At 44.9% G+C, this 17,454-nt stretch overlaps 2 protein-coding genes across 7 annotated transcripts; both read left to right on the top strand.

Annotated features, from left to right (window-relative positions):
- The first annotated feature begins 143 nt into the window (after positions 1–143).
- On the top strand, positions 144–4,185 carry LOC311599163 (GTPase IMAP family member 9-like). Of its 2 annotated transcripts, none has more exons than XM_084784833.1 (2): positions 144–628; positions 2,211–4,185. In XM_084784833.1, exon 2 carries the CDS (start codon positions 2,251–2,253, stop codon positions 3,124–3,126), a length of 876 nt encoding a protein of 291 aa, XP_084640959.1. In that variant the 5' UTR covers positions 144–628; positions 2,211–2,250; the 3' UTR covers positions 3,127–4,185. The 2 variants fall into 2 exon arrangements, with proteins under 2 accessions (XP_084640959.1, XP_084640958.1); XM_084784832.1 differs by lacking the exon at positions 144–628 and adding an exon at positions 827–2,016.
- Positions 3,479–16,646, top strand: LOC311599162 (GTPase IMAP family member 4-like). Of its 5 annotated transcripts, none has more exons than XM_084784830.1 (5): positions 3,492–3,614; positions 9,463–9,512; positions 10,810–11,249; positions 11,421–11,492; positions 14,533–16,646. In XM_084784830.1, the coding sequence occupies exons 4-5, from the start codon at positions 11,435–11,437 to the stop codon at positions 15,459–15,461; spliced, it is 987 nt and encodes a 328-aa protein (XP_084640956.1). In that variant the 5' UTR covers positions 3,492–3,614; positions 9,463–9,512; positions 10,810–11,249; positions 11,421–11,434; the 3' UTR covers positions 15,462–16,646. The 5 variants fall into 5 exon arrangements, with proteins under 5 accessions (XP_084640957.1, XP_084640956.1, XP_084640954.1 ...); XM_084784828.1 differs by having other exon boundaries at positions 10,810–11,286; XM_084784827.1 differs by lacking the exon at positions 10,810–11,249.
- Positions 16,647–17,454: the final 808 nt, after the last annotated feature.

The raw sequence follows: 17,454 nt of genomic DNA, 5'->3' as shown, positions 1-17,454 counted from the left end.
CGAGGCAGGGGCTTTCCAAGCACATCAGTTAGGTTGGCAGACTGCAGGTCACATGATTTCTGAGAAGCCAGTTCTCTGGCAGGAAACAGAAGTTTATCTGACTCTAATATGAGGAGGCCATAGTCTCTATGGGACTGAGTAGGCCATGGCCTGAGTTGGGTAGGGAGTGGCCCCTTCCTGCTGCATTCTCTGAGAGAAGTCTGGGATATGGGCGTGTCTTTATTGTGTTTCATCTGGCTTGGGAACCAGCTATTTTGAGAGTACTCCAACAGCTGAGGTACTCAGCTTCAAGGACTGAATTAAGATCCTCCTCAACACATAGGGAGTTTAAGACTAACTTGGGCTACATGAGGCTATAATCTCAAAAACAAAATACAAAACAATTTTTTAAAAAAGACTTAGAAAAAATTTGGCATTATAGCAGACAAAGCTCAAGCCCTCACTTAGTTACAGCACAATAATTCCATTTCTTTAAAGGCAAAGAGCTTCTTCATTGGCTCCGCCTATAGAACTTCCTGACTGACAGGCTGTAGGCAATGCAGGCGGTTTTACTTCGTAATTAAGCAGAAGCAGGACATTCAACAGGTCCTTTGGAGAGACCATGAACTGTCATTAATTCCTGTGGAAGGTGAGTCTGGCTGGGAAGGGACCTGGAAAGAGGGAGCTGTGAGAGGCAGAGGGATGGGGTGTCCATCGGGTGGGATGTACTGTGACTGCAGCAACACCGGAAGGGCCTGCTGGCGGGAGTGGTGGGGGATCAGACACGGGATGAATTAGAATATTGCAGTGCCCCCCAGCAGTGGGTGGCTGTGGTGTGGCTTAGCGTGCAAGCTGACATCCAACGCAAAAAGGTCCATGTCCCTAAGGCAGGTTTTTCAGAGTTGAGAGGCAACTCAGATCCTCTGTCTGAGTCACTTTTCTTATCTCAGGAACTCGGATGCCTCTCTTGGTGCTACCTAGGTCACCCAGGGTGGAGGAGGGCTAGAGTTCAGGGCTCTACCTCCTCTCTGCTTTACAACAGACAGATTTGCATGTGTAGCTATCTGGCCTTTGGCTGGAGAAGGATTGCTGAAGTCAGAAGAGCTGCTCTTGTAGGCTTAGCACAGTGCAGGATAAAGCTGCAGTTGCCTCACCTCAGAGCCCTGCTTTGCTTCCTGCCTGTTGTCTTCCATTGTTACTATGCCAGTGTAGTATGCCTAAAATCTGAGGTGGCGCTATCTCTACCAGTTCTTTTGTTTCCCAGGGTTGTTTTAGCCATCCTGGGGTTTTCTCTTTTCTTTTTTTATAAACATGTAACAAGTGAACATATTTCTGGCTTCAGTGTGTTATTTAAGCTGTGTACTTATCAAATCATGGGAATGAGAATTTTCACTTTCTTACTCATTTTGGGTTTTGTTGTTGTTGTTGTTGTTGTTGTTGTTGTTGTTGTTGTTGTTGGTCTGAGACAGGGATTCTCTGTGGACCCATGCCTGTTCCGGCACTGTATCTGTAGACCAGGCTGGCCTTACACACACAGAGATCCAGCTGCCTCTCCTGTCCGTACTGTTTATATGTGTAGTCTTTGAATGCCTCTCCAAGTTCTTCATAAAAGGTACAGTAAGTTGTTGAACATTGAAGTCACCCACTGTTGCTTCTGCCTGGGCTTTCAGGTGTTGGACACAGTAGAGACTGGGTGCACTCACCCTCAGATCTGATACTCAATATGGCCCAGGCACACTTGTTCCAATGTTGGCATGAAGGCTGGCAGCAGGAGTAGGAGGAGCCTTTCCATGTTGTCAGCATCAGTCTAAATGGCATCCAGATTGTCAGAGGTTTAAGAGCATGCTGGGTGAGGGGTGCTAATGAGAGGGCTCAGCATGTGAAGGTGCCTCCTGATAAGCCTGGGAATAGAGTTCAATGTCCAGAATCCGCATAAGGTAGAAAGAGAGCGTCAAGCTCACAGAGTCATCCTCTGACCTCCATGGGAACACTGGGACGGGAACACGCTACTGGGATTTCCCTGAAGAATCACATCAGGTATCATTTTTTTTCTGAGGAGAAACTGTTTAATTTCTCTATTCCCTCCGTAGTAATGCTTCACCTTTCTGTATATGGATGCATACAGATAACAGAACATTGCAAAATTTCAGGGAGGGAGGGAAGAAAAGAAAGGCTTGAGAGGAGTTCCCTTTATTCTAATAGGCAATTTTCCTCTCTTTCTCTTCTTTAAGATCTGAGCATTCCAGTTCTTCAGAGTCAGCTTGCCCCAACATGGCTGGCTGTGCAGACACTGATTTGAGGATCATTCTGGTAGGAAAAACCGGAAATGGAAAGAGTGCTACAGCAAACACCATCCTAGGGAGACCTGAATTTGATTCTAGGATTTCTGCCCATGCTGTTACCAAGACCTGCCAGAGAGCATCCAGAACATGGAAGGGGAAAGAGCTGGTTGTAGTTGACACTCCTGGGTTCTTTGACACCAAGGAGACCCTGAGGAACACATGTACAGAAGTCAGCCGCTGTGTCCTCTACTCCTTGCCTGGGCCTCATGCCATCATCCTGGTCCTACAGCTGAGTCGCCACACTGAGGAGGAGGAGAAAACTGTTGCTCTGATCAAGGGTATTTTTGGGGAGGCAGCCATGAGGTATATGATAGTCTTGTTCACTCGCAAAGATGACCTTAAGGACCAGAGCCTTGACAGCTTTGTTGAAGAAAATAAAAAGCTAAATGACTTTGTCGTGCAGTGTGGGAACCGCTATGTTGCCTTCAATAACAAAGCAGGGGAGGCCGAGCAAGAAATGCAAGTGCAGGAGCTGATGGAGCTGATAAAGAACATGGTGGACAGAAATGGAGGGTCTTACTTTCATGAGAAAATCTACGAGGATATAAGTAACAGGCTGAACAAAACTAGAAGAAATCTGAATGAAACTTACACTCAAGAATTCCAAAATGAAATCAAAAGACTAAGAGAGAAATATGCTAAAAAATTAGAAAAAGAGATAGAAATGGAAATTGATTCTGCAAGGAGAATTTACGAAGAAAAAATTAGGAATGTGAATGAATTGTCTGAAGAGAATATATTTAAGTATATTTTCCAGGAGATACTTAAAAGACTTTCAGAAATTTGGAACAAGTTGTGGTCGTGATGTAAATTTGATTCTTTCTTATCGATGACATTTGGCCTTTGACAATTTTATACATGCATGCATTGATGTGTTCTGATTGTATTCGTGTCATTATGTGTTGGTATCTTTTCTGCTTTGGGATCCATAGACTTTAACAAAGACCATGTGTGTGACAACATGTTTAGCACAATCTGTCAGACCATGTTGGCCTCACGAAGAGGAATCCAATGGAACACAGTGACTGTTCTTTCCCAGAGTCCATAGCAGTTGCTAGCTCAGCAGGGTGGAGTAAGTTCCCATGAGCTCCTCCATCTATCCAGTAGGTTGACAGACCCATGGCTTCTGTGAGCCTTGTGATTACAATGGCTGTTTCCTGAATCTTAAAGGGAGTGGTATACGTGTCCTGTTTATGGCCAAACACTAACCTATCATTTATTCTCAGCCCCATGAGAAGGCCTGAGTCTCTGCATTCCATGCTGTTCTCTACAAGGAAGGATTTGCGAAAAAGGGTAAGAATAGCATTTGTCTCTAGGTATAAATAAATATTTAGGCTGTAGTTTAGTTCCATGTCAGTTTTAGGTAAACAGTAGTGAGTCTCGGCTAAAACCTAAGGCCTCCCCAGCCTGGGGTTTTGATCAGGGTTATGGTAGTACACACGAGTTCCATTGTGTGAAGAGGGCCTTAGATTCAACCAGAAAGCACTTGGGTGTTCCCCTAGCCGTCACAGCAGCACTGCACAGGTGGGCCCAACTTGCCTGGTAGCTTGGCATTGTAGTTTATAAGTTTATGACTGGTTTAAGGCATTGATCCTTTTCCTCCCCCGCAGCCTACACAGCACCTTCCAGCACCATGAGAGCTAGCCAGCAGGGAGGAAGTCCAGCGCAGTTCTAGCTTAATTTCTTTATACCTTGCAAACAGAGTATATAATGTCTTTAACAGTAGGGCCTTACCATTAAGTTCTGTGTGTTCTTTATAGTTTACCATAATTAGTTTAATGTAATATATTATATTTTTGAGGACTGTTATAGTAAATCTAACATTTCCTGATTGATAATAAAATTGCTTGCTTTTTTGTAGAAATTGTAGCATTGATATATATTTATACACACACATACACACATATGTATATACACATGATTTTATATATAGCATACCTATATGTATACATATATATGTCCACGTATATGTAATTATGTATATCATATATATGATATACATATACATGATTAAACAGAGGTAATTAATAGACATGAGCCCCATCCCCCCAACTTTTGAAATTTTCACTTTTTTAAATTAAAATAATTTCTCTCTCTTGTTTTCTCCCTTTATCTCTTCTCATGTTTTCTTGCTTCCTTCCAAATTCATAGTCTCTTCTTCATTAAGTGTTACTGTTGCACATGTATGCATACGTAAATACATATAAAACATCAATTTGCTTGGTCTATTTAATAGTAGTTGTATGTATCGGTTTTAGTGCTGACCACTGGATGTAGGATAACCAATTAGGGGGCTACCTCTCCTGCATCATTTCCTATCATGTGGGTGTTCACTGTTCTGCTTCCAGACACTCCCAGAGAGAGATGCTCTGAAGGATGCTTCCAGTTCCCAGGTACCAGCTGCTGCTCCTCCGAGTTCTGGCTGCTCCAGTTGCAGTCACCTTTTCTGAATTGTTAGCTCATCTTTAATGGGTCTGCTGAAATCCTGACTATTAAGAGTAGAATTGCACCAAGGAACTGAGTCGAAAAATGTCTACACCTGTTTCCATTAACCTCTTTTCTCTCCTCTCTGGGGTAGGTGGGTTGGAAAGGAGATAAAAGTATTAAAGAGCCCCAAGTAAAGCAGGTTTGAAAAGGTCAAAGCCTACAACATATTATTAAAGTACCATGGGTAAAATTCTCCTGTCATTTCTAGGAGCCACAACCTCACAGCAGATTTTCTGGTCCTCAGACTCTTACACCCTTTCTGCTCCCTCTTCTGATATGTTCCCTGAGCCTTAGGTACAGCAGCTTTGTTGTGATGTGTCTGCCAACTGTGGCTGAGCATCCCCAATCACATGTTGACCTTTTTAGATTTTATATGAAAATGAGATGGGGAAGTATGTTTTTTCTTAGCATAATGTCCTCCACACTCATCCACATTATTGCAAAGACAGATTGCACAGACAGTTTTTTCTCTGTTTTGTATCATGAGGTGACAGTTTCCTTCAGGGTTACTTTTTCTTGTCCTCTTCACCTCTCCTCTCTCTTGTGCTGTCATCTTCCTTCAAATGGCAGCTCTGCTTGCTGGCTTCTTCTTCTCAGAATAAAGTACTCGGGGCTGAAAAGATGGCACAGCAGTTAAGAACATGCACTGCTCTGACAGAGGATTCAACTTCTGCTCCCTGCTCCCTCAGGGGCTGCTCTCAGCCACCTGTGGCTAAGCTCCAGGGAGGTCCAATACCTTTGCTTTCCTCTGTCATCCTCTGATAACTGCAATCACAGGCACATACCCACACAGCCATGACAGACAACAACACACACACACACACACACACACACACACACACACACACACACACACACATTCCAAAACTGATTTACAAATTTAGAATGAATATGTAATTGGGAAAGCTCTCTGGAAATTCTGTGGTGGGCCTCAGAGTTCCACTACAGGTGACAGAGCAGACACAGATGACCATGTGGCATGAACCCTAAGTTCTGGAGGTGCAAGCCTTTTGTGAGGTCTTTTAATCTTCAGAGAAGAACCTGCTAACCACCTTCCTAGAAGAAGGTGAAATGCAGTCCTCTGAATTAGGGGGAGGGAGGAGACTATAGAACCCACTGTTTCCACAACCCCCAACTTCGTCCTCTAGGAGCCTAGTTGGTTCTAGCCACCATTTCTGGCTTTTCTGAAATTGAATTACCTTTGGTGGTTCAGTTTTTCACCACCCACCTCCAGCTTTTCTGGGCTTGTGTCAGATGTCAGATGTCCAGTTTGCTCTCGTCTTCCAGGTATTCAACCAAGCATCTCATTGCTCCTAACGCTTTCACTCTTATACCATGCATAGCCCTCTGGTCACTTTAGTAGGTAGGTGTGTTCTATGGGAGCTTGCCTGTGGTATGCTATAGGTGCTAGAGCACAGTGTTCCCACGTAGTTGCCTTTCCATAAGCCAGCTTACCTTGACCTTAAAATCTGCGATCCATTGTTAAATAGAAATGAAACAGGGCAGAACAAAATCCACAGAATATTTTCACATAGTTGCACAGAGCCAACCATGGCCACGCCTCTATCCTCACGGCCATTTTACGTAACTATTGGTTTGAAACACCTAATAATAAAATATTTTTATTGTTTGTTTTAGTAATAACTTTCATTTGTTGGCATATAACACCATATACCAACATATGTCCATGCATATAACACACTGTTTCTTCTTCTTCTTCTTCTTCTTCTTCTTCTTCTTCTTCTTCTTCTTCTTCTTCTTCTTCCTCTTCTTCTTTGTCTTTTCCCTCCCACCTCTCCTGCTTTCCTTTCTTCTCTACAAATCTTTCCTCCAAATGTATGACTTTTTGTTTTACTTTATGCTAGGCCTGTTCAGGTGACCATGAGTTTGGGACCATACATTAGAGTCTGGTGGGCTGACTAGTGGATACACAACTGCAGACTACACTTGACACCCCAGAATCTGTTTAGTTAGGGGAGTGATGCATCAATGGTCTTTCCCAGCTGTGAACTTCATTCAGGTTATTTTTAAACTTTTATACATGGTTGGACATTTTGCCTCTGTGTGTGTGTGTGTGTGTGTGTGTGTGTGTGTGTCCCACAGAGGCTGCAATAGGGTGTTAGATGCCCTTTAACTGGAGTTACAAATGGCTGTGAGTCACTACATGAGTGGTGGGAATACAGCCTAGGTTCTCTGGAAGAGCAGTCAGTGCTCCTAATTACTGGTCCATCTCTCCAGGGCCACTTTGATAGTGTTATAATGAATTTGCTAAGTATTTTATTAGCACTGTAGGAGTTTCAAACAGCACTACAATGACCCCGAAAAGTAGGGATGCTGTACACATGTCACACCCGCTCAAGACAGAGTTGTGAGTGGCCAGAACTAAGTCTCCCGTCCAGGTGGGAAGCAGAGGAAAGTTCTGCTTTGGGCTAGTGTCAGTCCAGAGTGACATCGAGGGAGAACTCTGAACACAGCTTAGCAAGGTGAGACCTTCCCAAGATGTTTCTCCATTTCTCGACCTCTCCCCACAGTCTACTTTGCCTACTATCTCAAATTAGTGGCAGGGTGCATGGGCCTCCACTTAACCTCTCTAACCTGTAAGATGACTACAAGTCATGTGATTGTATGACACAAGGTGAAGAAGAGAGGACAGGAAACATCTGTGGCTGACGGAGGGAGGAGGCTTTCCGGCCACAGATGCATTTAACACAAACTGTCTTCCTCTCATAAGACAAGACTCTGGGAAGGGGGCTGACATCCACGGCTGAGTTTTCAGTCTCTTGAGAATTGCAATGAAAATCACCCTCTCATCACTTTGCCACAAAACTTTCAATGAGATGGACCAGGAAATTGTGTAAGTCTGAGACGGAAGGCCAGGGTTTGAAGAAAAATGTCAGTTTATGTATCAGAGAGGGAACATAGAAAAGGAACAGAAATTTTTGAAAAGTAAACTGTAGAGTGGAAGGTGTAACTGCTGACCAGTGCTATCTATTCAAATGTGCTGTATATAGACATCGCTGTTCCCAGCATCCAGATTACTGCAGGCAACAAACTCATGGGAAACCTCAGTCCACAGTGCAGGACATGGAAAGGTGGGAGGAGAACTGAGAAGGCCTGTGGTGACAACTGAAGTTCGCTAGGGCCTCTCTCAGCACCACCTGGTTGCTTGGTGACTCTGTGCCAAGTTATCAGATTGTACAGATGAACCTGGGGGAAAGAATCAAAGGAACTTTATTAATAGATTTGCCGGAAGTGCTGATCTGACTCACTACTTTGCCCCACATCACTACTATTGTTTGTGTTAGGGATTCAAACCTAAGCCCTTCCTGCTGAACTCTGCTGGATTTGTGGAGAGGCTCAATAGAAATTGAAGGAGGCTGTCCCAAGTTGAAGAGGTATACATGAAGCCCAAAGCAAACACACACACACACACACACACACACACACACACACACACACACACACACACACACACAGTTTTTCTGAATAAGTCAACAAAAGAAAATAAAAGTTAAATTACACAGGAATCATCTCCAAAGTAGGTAGAATAATCGAGAAAAGGAGAGCAAGACCAGGCAAGGAGACATCTGGTAGCAGGGTGATAATTGTTTGTTGTTCGAAAACATTATAGATCCCCAGGCTGTGTTTGATCAATTTCATTCCCATTCATCTCCCCTCTAATTCCTTCTCTATCCCTCTCCTTTCCCTCCCAACTTCATGTACTCTCTCTCCCCCATTGAGAAAAAATCCTAGACTCCCCTTAGTGCTGCCTGTGCATGGCGGGATGTGGATCATCTTAGCACGTGGGCAGCATTTAGGGGCTGTGTTCTTGAGGAAAACTTCACAACATCACACACACACACACACACACATACACGTGCGCGCGCACACACAAACTCACACACACTTGCAGCTATCATTTGCCCATGGTTCCTCAGATGCAGCAAGTCTTCACGAGCCTTTCCTCATGAGCGCTGGGGTTTTGGATGTGCAGGTTTGTGTGTGACATGGCCTTTCCATATCCAGCAAACGCTGCTTCACTGCAGACGGTCACTGCACCTATCTTTCCATCCCCTCTTCTGCAGTGAGAACTGAGCCTTGAGGAGAAAAGGTATAAAATAGATGTCTAATCTATTAACAATTCAACAAGTGGATGTCCAATCAAGTTCAATCCTATCATGAAAACATGAAGTAAAAAAATCTAAATACCCAAATTAAATGCTGATTCTATTATATGCTATTGAAGAGGAGTGCTCCACTGACACTTCTCATTTCATAAATTAAAAAGTCACATGAGGAATTCAATGTCATGCCAACCAAGGCATTGCCATTCATATTTACAGAATGTTTGTCAAATAAGAGCAGACTGCCCATTTTACGAGATTGACCATATTGTAATCAACAAAGTCCGGGCTGGCGATGAGAAAAATGACTAATCCCATGCAATACTTTATTTCTGCATTTGATTTGTCACATTTCAAGTATTCAGTGGGTACCAGATGCCCATGGATACCATATTAGATGGCACAGAAAAAAAAAAAAGGAACTGCAGAAAACCCTGCAGTACAGCAAGCTAGAAAGTGGGTGGGTCCTTCCACCCTCCTGTTTCCTTAGTTCCTCCCCCTCATTTCCTCTCTGCTGCTCTCTTTTCTAGTTCTACCATTGTTGCAAAATCAGAGAAGGGCACAGGGGCCAGATTTTCAGGTAAGAAAACAGGGCGGGGCGATGCAGAGATGTTGAATTTGAGTTTGATGAAAAGGGTGCCTCTCTGTTGGCTGTCTCTAGCTAACCTACTGGCAGAGCTGCTCTTGGCAAAGGTACTTGTTGATTTCTGCTTCCAGCCTGCTGACTTGAGGCTGTGATCCTCACTGAAGGCTGAGCCCTACCAATTCCCGTGTGCTTCAGGATTCTTTGTCTTTTCTCTATGGAAAAAGTTTTCCTTAACTAGTCAAAACTTTTTTTTAAATTTGACTCTTCCTGGAAGAGAATGAGTAAATCAGTTTGGAGGGAGCAGGCACGGAGAAGATGGGGACGAGGGGCCCCTCACAGCACAGCTTGCCTGTGTCCTCCACCAGGTCAGGCTCAGCACTAGCTCTTCTCTGTTTTTCCTTGAAGCTGCTTTCTAGGGAGTCTGCCTCTTGGGGAGTCAGTCTTTTAGGGTTCACAGAAGACCTGAGCTCCCTCCAGGTGGGGCTAAGTAGGGAGCTCATGTTCACTGTGACCACAGTTCTGTAGCCAGTAGTGGATGTTTGGTCATAAGCAGAGGGGGTATGACCTTGTCTATGACATCAGAAGCTGGAGAAGCGCAGGCCCTGGCTTTCTGTTCTGTGATATTACATAGGACAGCCTTCCAGCCTGTCCTGGATGTGGTCGGCTCTAGCGTGTGAAAAACATGTTCATGTGAAGGAGGTCGAGGAAGCATTTAGAATGAGCTGTGTGTTTCTACGTGACTGCGTCTCGGTTAGTGAGGAAGAGATGGCTGTGTGCACAGGTCACCAGCAAGCAGAGAGAGATGAAGACTCAAAAGGTCAATTTGCTCATTTAGTAAATTACACCACACCTTTGTCCACTGCTGTGTCTGTCCCCGCGATGGGTCTTGCCATATGGTCTAAGAGGAGATAATAAAATGTTAGAGAATAATTTCACATTACGACCGTGCTCCTTGCTGAAGAAAGGCTACTGTGCATGGAAGGCAAGTGCAAGTGAACTGAAAGCTGCAGCAGGAGCAAGGCGATAGAGGAAACCTCTCAGGAAGCAGAGGCTGAGCAGAACCAGTCGGACAGTGGGCTGGAGCAGTGCCCTACAAAGGGAAATCTGAAAAAGTCCAGGGATGAGGTGTGCTTTGAAGGTCCTGGGAACATAGGGGAGGTCAGGGCCTCAGAGAGAGGTGACCATGCAAGGACTTCTGAACCATTCGAATAGTTCACACTAACTTCAAAAACAATCGAAAGCTGCTAGGGAATTCAAGCAAGAAAAAGCTAATGAAATTTTATTTTTAAAGAGAGATCCGGTGGTAGAGGAAAGGAGGGAGCTGAGGGGAGATGATTGGACGCCAAGCACTGCACTGACCATAGAAAGCAATGGATTTGGTCACCATAAAGTGAGAAAAATAAAGACAAATGAGGTTTCTGAAAGGTCCTTAAATTTGGTGTTGGGCTGACGCAAGGCAAGAAGCAAGGCTAAGTGGAGCTCAAAGCCTGGCAAGAGCCCCTGGCTCTGTGGTGATGCCCTTCACCAAGATGAGGAATGTTTCCTGGAGGAAGGGGAAGTCACAGGTTTCGTCCTGGTCAGCCTTTGATGGAGAGGTCCTGGAAAGCTGCGGTGGGATGCTGAGCCGCAAGTTTGGAGAGCTGAAGGAACATCTTGTAGAAGACACCACAGTACTCACTCACTAGCTCAGGGAAGTAGGCAGAACCAGCAGAAGGAAGGATTTAAGTCTGTGTAAGAAAAAGAACAGCCTGGAAAAGGGGAAGTTAAGGTGAGTTTTGTGGGAAGGAGACAGGAGAAATCAAAGTATCCAGTTTATGGCAAAAAGTTTAGTACTGGCTACAGGAGGTGGAGTCCACATGTTTTTCATAACTTGCCATGGCTGTTTTTTTTTTTAATCTGCAGGGAGTCCAGCTACAATGGCAGCCGAGCACCATGGTATGGAGTCCATCCTGGGACAGTCAAGGACCAGCCATGGTGAGAGGATGTGGGGTGTGGTGTGGGGAAGAGAACAGCCAAACTGCAGGAGACGTGGGTAGGCAGGCAGGGAGGGGTGCACTCCCTCTTGTCATGACCATCAGTCCCCCCTCAGGCAGGAGAGAACCATTCCACTCTCTTCATTTTTCTTGACTCTCTTTATGTTCCTAGAATGTGTCCATCAGGCTGAGCAGGAGACACCAAATGGCCTCCCACTGCTCCAGACTTGGTAGAGCCCTCCCTTCTTGTCCTTTCTTTCCTTTCCCTCTTTGGTTTGTTTCACAGTGAGGCCCAAGCCAGCCTGGAACCTGTGACAGCCATCCTGTGCCTGTCTCTCCAGTGCTGGTGATGGGCGTGAGCCACCATGCCTCCCCTCAGCACGGCTTCTTACTTCCTCCTTCCTACAATGAGGACATAACAGAGAGACTGCCCGTTGCCTCTCTAACTGTGCTACCTCTGGCCACATCTCTATCCTTTCTTAAAGAAGGATTGGGTGCGAGCAATGTGGGGGCCTTTGGTCCCTCATCTGGCTCCTTGCTGCCAGTGGCCTCATCCTAATGAACAAATGAGCACCCCAATCCTGGACCCACCTCTACATACCTACCAGTTAAGATTTTGCCAGCTTATCAAACTACCTTACAACATAGTAGCTTAAAACATCAACCATTTCCTTGCTCCAGATGCTGTGGGTCAGTCAGGCATTTCTGAGGTTTGAACTTGGACTGATAAAGTTGGGCCCTCATGCATGCATCTCTCAGAATTCCGATAGGCTCACAGAGGTGCCACTCATGCACCTGTGGTTAAGCTAGTGGTTCCCTGTCAGACTACACAGACTCACAGCCGTGTGTGCTTCAGGGCTTCTCAAGCCTTTGCTGCCTTTTCCTCAAGGAATTTTTATGTGACCCTCATTACATAGGAATATAAAACAGATTACAAGTCACATAGAAGACATTTGCATATATTTGTATATATTCCTTTAAGATTAATGCGAATTTTCCCTGTTCATAGCACAAGGAGTTTTACTTATATAGGATGAACACCTTCTTGAGACCTCTTGCATAACATAGTGAACATATATAATTCTATATTTTACAGTGGATAAAACATATATTTTAAGTGTAGTCACCATAAAACATAGCTGTATGACCAATGGAGATATTAAGTATTTTGAATGTCTCTTTAAAGCAGTTCACTGTATACCATAACTCCATATGAGTTATGTTTAAAATTTCGACTTTGACAACAGAGAAGTGGATGCCATGTCTAAGGAAAGTAAATTTTAAAATTAAAGATAATAAATGTATTAATGTCTTTCCTCAACTAAAAACAAGCACATTTGCACACTGCTGAGATCAGTATCAGTGCGGTTTGTTTCGCATAAGTAAGTGTTGTTTGAATATTGGACCTTGTGGGAAAGAGCATCTCAAATGCTTTTTTAGATTGATTGCTATAGTAAATTTATAATAAGTTGTATGAATTCCACTCACTAAACACATAATACAAAGCAGTAATCATCTCAAATCCAAGTCAAGATGTCTTGAGCAGTGTTTATTGGTGCCGCGTGGTATGAGCAAGGCAAAGTGTTCATGTTGTTTGGTCAGTAACAAGGTTGTCTTTCATCACAAAAAACAGGCAAGCGCTATCAGAGACATGACAGAGTCATTCTACTTTTTATTTTGAAATAATTTGTTGTCACTGTGCATTCAGAATATCTTACTGTAGCTTCCTTTCACTGTTTCCCGTCCTCTCTATGTTCAGCTTTGTGGCCCCATATGAAGCCACAGCCTGTGCTTTAAAAAGCTCTGGTGTGGTCAGCTAGTCTTGAGTCATCCGGAGTGGTGGGGATCTTTCCTGACTGTTGCTATCAAGAAGGTCCATCCAGGCATCTTCACATGGCAGCTGCAGAGTAGCCAAAGGATGAGGCGGGCCACAGTGCTTAAGGGCTCTTGCAAGTTTAGTTTGCCTGTCCTCCAAAGCATGTCAGACCAGGACACACAGCGTACACTTCACTGGAAAGAGCTGCAAATTTACATTCCACAGAGCAGAGCATGCTGGGATGGAAAGGATTGAGTATGGATTGCAGTCTACTCATGTGTCATCAACACATGGTGTCAACACAGCATGGCATGGGAGCTGCTGTTGTTGCCTTCCCCCATTCTTCCCTCCCATGATTAAAAAAAAAACCAGTGCCCACAAGAATTTTTCATGTGGGGTTCTCCACTGTGCAGCCAGGTAAACACTGATGTGAAGTCACCCACATCCTTTCTTAGACAACCTCACATAGTATGCTTAGTCATATTAATACTTTCATCCTGGGATTCTGGCTCCCAAACATGGGACACTGTCTTAAGGCTTGTACATACTCACCTACTTGGCTCTCATTGAAAAAAGAAAAAGTCATTTTTAAATATTAAAAAAAAAGATGTTCCCCTACACATGCCCCAAACTCACATTTTGTGTTCCACTCAGGGTCCTGTTACTGAGGTAGCTATCAGAAGTGGCTCACCGTTCTCGTTTGACACTCTTATTCTCTCCTCTGGGTGTTTGGGAGCCTCAGGGTCAGAATGAGGAATTCAAAGGAATATTACAAAGAGGCTGTGAAGAAAAGAGATCAAGGGAGGTCCTTATTGTCAAGTCTTTAAAGACATTGAGACCCAGAGTTTGGTTATCAGGGTATGGTGGCATATGCCTTTAATCCCAGGATTCAGGAAGACAGAGGCAGTGGGATCACTGTGAGTTCCAGGCCAACCTGGTCTACCAAGTGAATCCAGGATAGCCCAGGCAACACAGACACACACACACACACACACACACACAGAGAGAGAGAGAGAGAGAGAGAGAGAGAGAGAGAGAGAGAGAGAGAGAGAGACAGAGAGAGAGACAGACAGAGAGAGAGAGATCCTATAGGTACTAGAAGGACAGAGGTGACAGCAAGGGGAAAGTTCACCAGCAGCCAGAGACAGGATGTCATGGGGGGACTAGACATGCTTCACACTGGGGGCTGTGTCTAACACTTGCCTTTGTTTCCTTGGTGTTCTAGATCTTGGAAACCAAGATCAAGGAAATGGCCAACTGAGAATTGTCTTACTGGGGAAAACTGGAGCAGGAAAGAGTGCAACAGGGAACAGCATCCTTGGGGAGAAAGCGTTTTCTTCTGGCATTTGTGCAAAATCCATAACCAAGGTCTGTGAGAAAAGGGTGACCACCTGGGGAGGGAGAGAGGTTGTTGTCGTGGATACACCTGGTGTTTTTGACACAGATGTATCAGATGCTGACACAGGAAAGGAGATCGCTCGCTGTGTTGCCCTGACCTCCCCAGGGCCTCATGCTCTGCTCCTGGTGGTCCCATTGGGCCGTTACACTGTGGAAGACCATAAGGCCACACAGAAGATTCTGGGCATGTTTGGAAAGAAGGCTAGAAGGTTCATGATTCTCTTGCTCACCAGGAAGGATGACCTGGAAGGCGCTGACATCCATGAGTACCTAAACACGGCGCCAGAAGGCATTCAAGAGCTGATGTGTACGTTTGAGAATCGCTACTGTTTGTTCAACAACAGAGCCTCAGGGGCTGAACAGGAAGACCAGAGGACACAGCTGTTGACCTTGGTGCAGAGCATAGTGAGGGAAAATGGTGGGAGATGCTTTACTAACAAGATGTACCAAAGTGCTGAGGAGGTGATTCTGAAACAAACCCTGGAGGTGCAAAATCGCTACAAAGAGCAGCTGCAGAGAGAGCGCATGCGCATAAGACAGGAATATGAGGAGCAGATCAGGGACCTGGAAGATCAACTGGAGAGGGAAAGGAGAAAGGCGCTTATGGAGAGGGACTTCACCACAGTGGACGCTGTCTTTGCAGAGAGACAACAAAATGCTAGGAGGGAAGTGGAGAACGGAACTAGGATTCTTGAATTAATTTTACAAGCATGGGAGATTCTGTCCTTTATCTTCCGCCAGTTTATGAAAGACTAGACCTTGCCTGTAAGAGGAGGCTTTGGCTCGATTTTATGCATTTCCCCTGATAACTTTGTAAAACTCAGCATTCCCTCTACTATAGAGATTGTGTTAAACATTTCCTTATTCTTTTTGCTACATTTCCTCTAAGTTATCCTCACTTAGTTTCTAGGAATCCCTAGTTTTCAGTCCCAACATTTCCTGGTCGTCACTGGTGACAGATCCCGGTGTTCTTTCATATCTCAAAATTGGTAACTATTCCAGAAAGTCACTAGTCAAAACAACACAGAAGGTAACTCACGATAAGGTGCTCAACACTACTCCCTACAGCCCAACACCTGCATCAAAGGCTCAGGGAACATCACGTAAGATGGTGGAAAGAGTGCAGAAGACCAGGCAGTTTGCTGTGAAAACACTATGGCCAAAAGCAACATAGGGGAAGAAAGGGTTTAATTTCTCTTAAGCCTACAGTCCATCAGGAAGGGAAGGCGGAACAGGAACTCAAGACTGTAACCTGGATACGGGAACTGATGCAGAGTCCATGGAGGATTGATGCTTACTGGCTTGTGATCCACGGCTCGCTTAATATTTTAAAAATGCTTTTTTACTGATTCTTTGTGAATTTCATACGCTGTACTTCAATCTCACTCATCTCCCCGTCCCTTCCATTCACCAACTCTGCTTGCACACTACCCCCTAAAGAAAACAAAACAAATTCTTTCTGCCTTTGATTTTAGTTTCTTATCAAGAACTTTTCAGGTGTAATTGTATTTCTAGGAGACCCTTAACTTGAAACTGCAGCCAAGGGTGATTCGGATGAGTTTACCACTTAGTTCCCTTTCATTTGTTTAAAAAAAAACACAGATGAGAATTATTCAGAGTTCATATTGTGACTTACAAATAAAGTGTTTGAGTAAGCTCCAGATAGTGGCAAAGGAACTGAGGAAAAAAACTGTCCTGACTCACAGGTGTCTGGCCTAATGAGAGAACACTGACCTTTGATAAAGAGGCCACATGCACTGATACCAATCTAATGACTTATGAACAATTATGCAACATTGATGACAACATTATTACTCTGCATCCTGTATTTTGAATTGTATGAAAAAAATGTAACCGAAAAAAAAAAAACCACTCCCGTTTCAAAATGTGTATAAAAACCTGGCTTGCTTGTCTGCAAAATATACTCCGATACAAACAGTACGTCTGGGTTTGTCTGTGTGTCACTCGCCTATCTTCCGCCGACCAAGGCTTCGAGAGAACTCCCCACCCCAAGGACCTATACCCGACTGAGACAGTCTGAGGCACTTTTCCCCAAACGTCTTTCCTTGCACGTGCCCATTGCAATGAGTTGAATTCGAGGCCTGTAGCTTCTGCTGCGCTGTCAGCACTGTCTCCTCACTGGGGCTCCTCTCAGACAGCCTCTTGTTTCGCTGTGTCCTGGAGATCCTGCAGCTTTGTATGGGGAGGACTGTCCCTTCATGCTCTGTAGCAGGTTATAGATTGGGTGGATGTTGGTTTGGGCCAACTCGAAGCCCTGGATGTGGTCCTGGGTGGAAGCTGAGTTGGTCAGTCTGCCAGTTTCCCTGCGTTCTTGCCAGCAAGGCAGCTCACTCCTCTGCTGCAGGTAGCAAGGAGGGAGTGGGGAGGAGGATTGGAAGTAAGAGGTGTCTGGAGAGGGGTGCATTTCTTCTGAGCCCACTCTGTCACATGGCATATAAGGGCCATGGACAGTTCTTCTGCACAAACACCACCAGAGCCAGCTCTCCCATGCTGCCCAGATGAGGCTCAGAGACACGAGGCCTGGCAAGTTGGAGGAGATGGTCAGGGGACTGCTTGCTGAGACTGCTGGTTTGCTGGACTGCTGGGCATCCATATGACTGAGCTAGGGATTGCCCAAAGAGGAACCTGATGAGCCTCCCCAGTCATAAGAAGTCGAGAGGTCTACGCCCCCTCGCCCCAATAACCTTCTCTCTGACCTGGTCTTGGAAGGGATTGGGGTGGAGAAGGG

The sequence above is a fragment of the Acomys minous genome, assembly GCF_964271855.1.
Source record: "Acomys minous genome assembly, chromosome: 6".
NCBI lineage: Eukaryota > Metazoa > Chordata > Mammalia > Rodentia > Muridae > Acomys > Acomys minous.
Note: the sequence above shows the minus strand (reverse complement) of the source record. Positions and strands in the feature narration are given on the sequence as shown.

Coding starts and splice junctions, on each gene's coding strand:
- LOC311599162 (XM_084784831.1), top strand. CDS start 11,435: ATGGCAGCCGAGCACCATGGTATGGAGTCCATCCTGGGACAGTCAAGG. Junction 11,493..14,532: donor ACAGTCAAGGACCAGCCATG/GTGAGAGGATGT, acceptor TTGGTGTTCTAG/ATCTTGGAAACCAAGATCAA.
- LOC311599163 (XM_084784832.1), top strand. CDS start 1,961: ATGGGAACACTGGGACGGGAACACGCTACTGGGATTTCCCTGAAGAAT. Junction 2,017..2,210: donor TCCCTGAAGAATCACATCAG/GTATCATTTTTT, acceptor CTCTTCTTTAAG/ATCTGAGCATTCCAGTTCTT.